This window comes from Leopardus geoffroyi, chromosome A2, assembly GCF_018350155.1.
Source record: "Leopardus geoffroyi isolate Oge1 chromosome A2, O.geoffroyi_Oge1_pat1.0, whole genome shotgun sequence".
NCBI classification, from domain to species: Eukaryota; Metazoa; Chordata; class Mammalia; order Carnivora; family Felidae; genus Leopardus; species Leopardus geoffroyi.
In genome coordinates this window covers 150991842-150999771 of record NC_059331.1, presented here as the reverse complement: position 1 = coordinate 150999771, position 7930 = coordinate 150991842, and the positions used below count along the sequence as shown (strand labels likewise).

General features: G+C 37.4%; 1 protein-coding gene across 31 annotated transcripts in view; it reads right to left on the bottom strand.

The window, feature by feature from the left end:
- Positions 1 to 590: 590 nt before the first annotated feature.
- The window catches only part of CALD1 (caldesmon 1), a 188017-nt gene continuing 180677 nt past the window's right edge, over positions 591 to 7930 (bottom strand). For 16 of the 31 annotated variants that reach the window (XM_045495728.1, XM_045495701.1, XM_045495704.1 and 13 more), the window contains 2 exons: positions 5651 to 5731; positions 591 to 2952 (listed from right to left, as the gene is read on the bottom strand). In XM_045495728.1, the coding sequence (XP_045351684.1) occupies positions 2947 to 2952; positions 5651 to 5731 (87 nt within the window). In that variant the 3' untranslated portion in view covers positions 591 to 2946. Of the gene's footprint in view, positions 2956 to 5650; positions 5732 to 7930 lie in introns of all 31 variants that reach the window. The other 15 variants (XM_045495697.1, XM_045495703.1, XM_045495708.1 and 12 more) reach the window with 1 other exon arrangement.

Sequence of the window (7930 nt, the reverse complement as noted above, 5' to 3'; positions counted from 1 at the left end):
ATCCAATCTTATGGGCAAGGTTTAGAGGCCTGTTCAGGAATTCTGGGCTCACAACTTAAACCTTTATGAAAAGAACCTCATATATGCCAACAGTGTTACATACATATGGAAAATTACTCTGAAAAAAATCTTTGGATTTAAATGTAATTGTCAGTGCATTGCAAATAGTAAGTATTCTACAAACGAAGGGTATATATTAAATGGCCATTTCTACTATAAAAGGTACTACCTTTGGGGAACCAGTACTCCCATCTTAGGAAGAAGAGGGTGGTGTATGACAAGATGGGGAATGAGGGAGGATGGGGGAAGATTTGATAATTTTTTTGGAAGGAGAATTTTTTTAATCCCTCTTTCAACCTTTTCTATACATATTTGATCCGTGTCCATATCAGAGCAATTTTCACTATTTTATTATAACATTGCCTGTAATAAGAATTACTTTAAAAATATGAAGTGGCTTTTCTTTTTTAAAGAGTGAAACCAAGACTCAATCTGAAATATACATTTTGCTATACCACCATCTTTGTTAAAACAGATACAACTCTTATTTGTAATCAATATAGTACATAAAAATACACAAGGCAAAGACATTTGGAGGAATTCCATTTATTGTGGATGCATTTTCACAATATATATTTATTGCAGCGATCAATTATCAGTGAAAAATATCAAGTGTTTATAAAATTTTTAGGAATGGCAGATTCACAGAACATGCTAGTCACCTTGCAGTCTTACTTCTTAAAGATAACAAAGAGAACTGTAATCAAACAAGTAAACAAGGAATTTATTTTTCAAAAGATTAAATCCAAACTGAACAAAGTTCTACCCTAAAACTTATTCCATCCAGTATTGGAATAAAAGTCAGGATCGATATATTCTCTTCTCAACTTTAGACTTTCTAGAAAAAATATATAATAGTGATCAAGAGAAGCTCTTATTCAAAAGTACAACAAAGCAATGTTACCTCACCATCGGCCTTAATTAAAACTTTGATCCATTTCACTCCAATTATGGGAGTTGGTGCTAAATTAGGCACTGCATGTGAATTCTAGTTCATTTTATCATAGACTCATGTCTACTCTGTCATAGGGGCATGACCTGTGCAATCCTTGTGGCTTTCCTTCCTTTGGCCCAGGTGTGCTACAGCTACAGGATTCAACAGCTCTTTACTGGTTTATGAGGAAAATAGACTTTGAAAGGCAGTGGTCACTTCTCATGCCAGCCTTGCCCTGCGCCAAGTTCTTCCAGGGCAATACCATAGATTAGAAAAGAGGCATTTGCGAGGCTCCCTCATTGTGGCAGGAATTGAGACTAAGACAATTTTGGTTAAGTCAAATGAGGTATAAGTTTACAGAATTACACTTATGTATATCTCTACGCTAGAACGTATTGCCAAGACACTGGAGTACTCCTTTGTCATCCATTGTGAAGAATAGATGAACACTTATAAGCTAAAATAAGATCTGATATCTAGATTGTGTGTGTAAAATGTAAAAATGACAAGTCAATAGACTTGGGGGTAAAAGGTAAAACTAATAAAAGGTACATAGAGGTTTTCAAAATTCAACACGTTATCAACTTATGACAAGTACCAATGACTAAAAAAAATAGAAAAGTTTAATTTAAAAGGCATTTCAGTCCGTTAAGAATGGAAGTACTGTCATGACTCCTAAATATTGGCTCTTGCTCACTTTTCTTCTCTGCTTCCAGACATTAGCCAATGTTGGTCATAGTATATCCATATGTAGAATTCCATCTGTACAATTTGCAACTAAAATTCTTGTCTTTAAATTTTAGAGAAGGGAGAGACCTCATTTGTCATCTAAGCCAACCTACTGCGGACTTGATATTAAGAATAGAATACAGTTCTGAGCAAGCTTTGAGTTTGACCCAGATGGTAGATTTAGTACAATTCACACTGGACTTCAAGATTGCTTTTAATTATAAACTAAATACTATGTTTTATAGAAAATGCCAACTCATTTTGACACTTCTAATCTCTCTTTTCTTCTTACAGGTTAGCGGGCACTGGAAACATATCAATACCTATTCTGCCATGTCTCTATTGGCAAATATGAAATATTAATATAATATTGTGATCTTTAGTTTTTAAAAAGCTGTGATATTGGCTAGTTACAAGGACATACTGCTAAATATAATAGTCTAGCACATAAAAAAGCTTCCTACCATTAGTGTGTTTGTATATGTGTATGCACATACATACATGATCAGGTCATCTAAAATGTGGTTCGCTATCACTACCAAAGAAATCCACAAAGCAACCAACCTAAAGAATCAGTACCAATGTCAGCTAACATCATAAACCAATTTAGATATTCATCAGCATGAAAAAAGTAATACCTTAACAGTACATCTTTTTTTTTTTTTTAAAGACATTTTTTAAAGATTATTGTAGTATCTCAAATCTGAAACGGGTTACTTTCAGAAAGTGTTACAATTGCCCACTGAGATAATTTCTTCCATGCTTTATTCTAAAGTGCAGAAATAACATGACTTCTGTATTTAAAATAAAAAAAAAAAAAAACCAAAACGAAACCACTATGGTTCGTTTTTCTGGACACTGCACACATTCCTCAGGCAATTTTCAACTTGAATCTCCTTTTGTTGACTTCTGACGTGGTTGGTATCACTGTTCAGACACAGAGTTATGATGATCAGTAGGAAAGTCTCTATTTCACAGCATGGGTTTCTTTAGAAACAGGCTCCTGTGCAAAGGCAGTACTTTACCATGAACACCTCTAGACTGTGATTATTAAATATAGTGATAATATACATGGGTTTACTGGGATAATGAAAAATAAAACAAAAGGAAATGAACTCAATGTAGTAAATCAACATAAATATAAAACAGAGCAAACTAGCCCTCTTCAACTGAGCTGGTCCAGCATCTTGAAGCGGCTACTTTGGGTTCTTTCTTGAATTGTCTCAAACCTGCTAAGAGAAGAGAGCTTTAAATCCAGAAGCCGTGGTGTTTCAGCGAGACGTTTTGTGTCAGAAGAAGAAAAAAATAAAATAACTGTAATATGGCAGGAATAAATATTTATGAAAGGGGGGATTATTGCTGGTATTCTATTCAAATATGCTCCTCATCTTCTAGTCTACCCTCTCTTCTGTTGATTTTTTTACTTTCTTCTTTCTATCTTCTTTATATTTCCCCTTCCCTATCTTGGTTTTTAGCCTTGTTTGTGACATTCATAGTCAAGGAGTTTTTTTTTTTTTTAACTCCACTTGAAGGGCCAGGAATCTGTAGTGTGTTTTCCAGAACAGGCACACGTGACTGAATGGCTCAGTCTTGGCCATGTCAAGGACAATGGAGAAGTGGAATCTGTTATTTTTTATTTCTTCCCTTCTATTCTTTTTTTTAAATATATTTTTTTAGTGTTTATTTATTTTTGAGAGAGAGAGAAAGAGCGAGACAGAGCATGAGCAGGTGAGGGGCAGAGAGAGGGAGATACAGACTCTGAAGCAGGCTCCAGACTCTGAGCTGTCAGCACAGAGCCTGATGTGGGGCTCGAACTCATGAACCATGAGATCATGATCTGAGCTGAAGTTGGACATTAAACTGACTGAGCCATCCAGGCACCCCTCTTCCTTTCTGTTCTTAACACCCCTACCCTCGAAACTTATCTGGCCCTTACTAAAAGTCCTTACTGATGTAGCCACAACTATTAGTGCTGTGAATCTGCATTTTCAAATGAGTACTTCCATTTCAAAGGAATGATTGCATGACATGTAGTGAGCTTGACATTTTGGAGCAAAGAAGCCATCTACTCTGCTACCGCATAAACCCATCTCTGGGCCTCATGGTTTTATTAATATTATTATTATTACTATCATCATTACTACTGTACAGAGACTTTTGTGTTATAGACTGAGGAGAAGGGGGCACTCACCCTGTCACCTTCCCACCTGTACCACCATGTTGCATAATTCCAAGGAGTACTGTTTATCTTGTATTGAACATGAGTGGAGTTCTCTTGAGTTTTACCATTCCAGATTATATCTGTACTCCACTTTCCAGAACCCTGGCTCAGAGGAATGTTATCCTCTGGAGAGGCTCCATTAAACTGGTACTGATGGGTTACAGACAGCTGGTACCCTCTACTAAGAAATCCAACTACATACACATTTGGACCGCCACTTCTGAGATGCTAGAGGGGCCATAATGGCTTAAGTCAACAAAAGTTCATTCTTTGCCTGAAAAAAGAAACTAATAAACGATCTCCCTACCCTCCTCCACCAGGAGAAAATTGAGCAAAGAACTTTAAAACTTTATATTTTCTGCTAAATATGCAATCTTCAAAAGCAAGCAGCATGCATAATGGTTAAGAATGTAGGCTCAGACCAGATTGCCTCAGTTTCAATGCAGGCTTTGCTAGCTTATTTGCTGTGTGGCTTTGGGAAAGTTCATCTCTCTGTGCTTTGTTTTCCTCAGCTCTAAATGGAAGTAATAATAAAACGCACTTCACAGGGTAGTTGAGATAATGTAGCTTAAGAAAGTAGAACAGTCCCTTGCATAGAGCAGACACTCAGAAAGCGTTAGTGGTTTGTAGTGGTGATAATTATTACTAGGTACTTCTAATATATTCAGCCATGACTTAGAAAACTTGTTTAAAACTCACCATAAGTAGAGAGACTGGGCTAGTGGATTTTATTGGAATGTAAGAGCAATCAATAAACTGATCAAGAGACGGAACAACACACTTAGGCAGCTGTGCCAGACTTAGGAGCCTGTAGAAGGTAGGGAAGGGGAAGTGATTCTCTCACTTGAGAAACTGTAGAAATCTTCTGGTTGCCTTTGAGGTGTTCCTCGTTCTGGGTTTGCTAGAAAAGTGCTTCTAAATTGACCCATAAGCACACTGTTCTAATTCTGCTTATTAGTGGCTCTCTGATTTCTCTCTTTTCAATTTTTCCTCTATTAAAAAGAGAAGACTGGGCTTGTTGCTTGAATTGGGGAAGGGCTACAATTAGAAGTTGAATTGGCTGGACAACAAGGGGTCTTATTTTCAGTCTGTGCATCATTTAGATATTGTCCAGAGCCTCCTGTGTGAAGAATGAGCATAGCCTTTGACCAGAAGACCCTCCCTTCCCCCCAAAAAAGACAAATCCAAGCACTCTTAACTATAAGTTTTCATAGGGTAGCAAGTTTTGCCTAACTTTTAAATACTATTTTAACTTTTTGCCATAGCAACCTTAGGTCGTAGGCTGCTGGCAAGGTAATAGTTCCAGAAAGCAGCTTCGGAGCCATTCACGGAGACAGACATTTTTCCCCAGGTGATCTTCAAATGCCTGTGGCTCCAAGCCTGGACCGTGTAAGGAAGTTACAGACCATGCTTATATGACACGACCTCTGTAGTCAACACTCCTAACACTGTGGCATTTCTAGAATGTCTTGCTGGGAACTACTCTACGAGTTTGGACTATTTATGTTGGATGACTGACAAGCCTACAATTCTGAAGGCTCTGTGCACTTTGCCTTTCACTGTACCATATATACATTTTTAGAAGGTGATTGTTACCCAGACAAGACTCTGTGATCTGTGATATGTCTCATTTGACCCTGGGACATCATACTGCAGCACACAGCAGGAAAAGAACCTATGAAAAACAAATCTTCCCAGAAAATTACCTTAGTGGGAGAAGTGACCTTATCCACAGATTGCTTTTCCCAGAGGTTCCGCTTGCTAGATACGTCTCCTGGCCTCAAATCCTAATGAAGGAAAAGCAGAGAAAATTGGTAGGGTGGCCATTTATATTTTCTGACCAGGTCTAAATAAGTCACCACGTCTGTTATTTGTTTGAATCAAGTTCTTGTTTAATACACTTTATCCTAGTGATATGAAATGGATGGAATCAAAAGGATCATTAGCCACAGTCTGGTTTTACATAGACCTTGATCTATGTTATGACACGAGAATGGGCTAGAATTATCCAGCATTTAGTTCCTATCCTCAACCAAGGGCTTACTGTTAATGGGTCCGTAGAACTGGAATAAAAGCATATTTAAAATAATGTAGCCTATTTGTAACTTTTCACGCTCTTAGTAGTGAACAGAACATACATTAGCTTTAAATAATTCTTTTGAGGTTGTGTAAGCGTTTCACCTCTTGCAGATTACCTTTTCTTTCAGTGTTCTGCCTGTATCCCTGAACTCTTAGGACTTTAGTACATTCCAGCCTAACTTCTAGATGCCGATATTCCATTTCTTTGCCTGAGGACCTTCTCTGGCTATAGATGCCCACTTCGCCCACCCAGGAGAGAGGCTGGAAGTTCAGAGAGTTAACAACCCCAGGAGCAGTCCTCAATCACTCACCGATGAGACTTGGTGCAAGAATATTTTTCAGGCTCACTCATGCCTCATGTAGGGGTAACTCTGAAGCATGTGTTTTATGTTGGGTTGCCCCAGTGGGATTAAGTTTTTATAGCCCATGTGCTTAATAACATTATTGGTTACCTGCTTTTCCCTGACTCACTTCCTGCAGTGTTTTCTTCACCTCCCAAGTAAACTACCTGCACTATCTTAGGGTCTGCTTCTGGGCAGCTCAAACTAAAATGCTTTTCTAATTGCACTTTCCTCAGACTCCAGTCATTTCGTGTTTCCTAAGGAGTAGGTGGGTAATTCAGAAGTGTATCAGTAGAACCTAGCCCCATGAAAGTAAACATTTGCCACAAATTGTACCCATAAGAGAAAATTGAGCCGATGACATATGTGAAAACATGTGGAAATCTTGGGAAGAAAACACTAAAATACGCTTGATAACAGTTACATAGCTTTGATTCGTTATTTACTACCTCATAATTAATTTGGTTTGGATAAGGGTCCAAATTTCTGTTTCCATTTACTTTTCTTCCAGCATTTGCTTATGCTAGTACTTGGCAAAGGTAGTTTGGAGAAAAGAAATGTGTTTTACCAAAATAGTAATGTTTATTTTGGCAAGCCCTTCTCTCATTAGGAAGGCAAAGCTAATAGCAATTGCATTTATCCACAGACACTGGTCTAAATGGGCATATTTTTGACAGATACTATTGAAATCCCGACACTAAAAATGCACTGGTTAAATGGTACCATGTGAAGCATTTCAGATTTACCTTAATCTTACTGAGTTTCTGGATTTCCGTTGTGGCTGGGATTCCTGATATTCTAGGAGAGAGTTATACCTATTTAACTTGGAACCAGTAAGCAACAAATCAGATTGTTTTTGAAGAATTCCACTACCTTTGCCAATGTAGCTAGGAACTGCCAAATTGTCTGGACGACTGAAAATTTGGGAAACTATAATTAGGAACATACTAATGGAAGCTCTGGAAAGGGGCTGTTATTACTTTATTTATTTGATTCATATAAAACAATTGTTATTCTTTCACATGAATGTTCTTCTACAGAAGACGGTGAAGTGTATTTCCCTTAAATCCTGCCTATGAATCTTTTGAGAGCACTTAAAGAGTTTAAAGAGTCCATTTTAAGAAAATATTAACATCCAAGTGGTAAGTTGGCATTTTAAATCAAAAGGGAAATATAAATGAAATTACCTGACCAGACTACATTTTAGAGAAAGACCCACTCCGGAAGAAGAGGGAGAAATGAAGCAGGAGAAGCAGGTTTCCAATCAACCAGAGATCAGAGAATGAAGAAGAGAATTCAGCTGAGAAAGACATTGTTGTTGTTGTTTTTTTTAAACAAAAAGAAAGACAAATTAGCACTTAAATTGCTATACATAACATGTAGTTTAGACACAAAGAACAGTCAAACCAGATAAAACAGACATACTCAGAACTGGATTCCGTTTACAAAGTTAGCCCGAAATCCTGGGAATTCTACCCACAAACAGCAGTAGATGTCCCAGTAAAGAATCAGGTATAAATCAATGTTTGATTTTGAATAAGTTAAATTTCAGGGACCCTAAGTAAT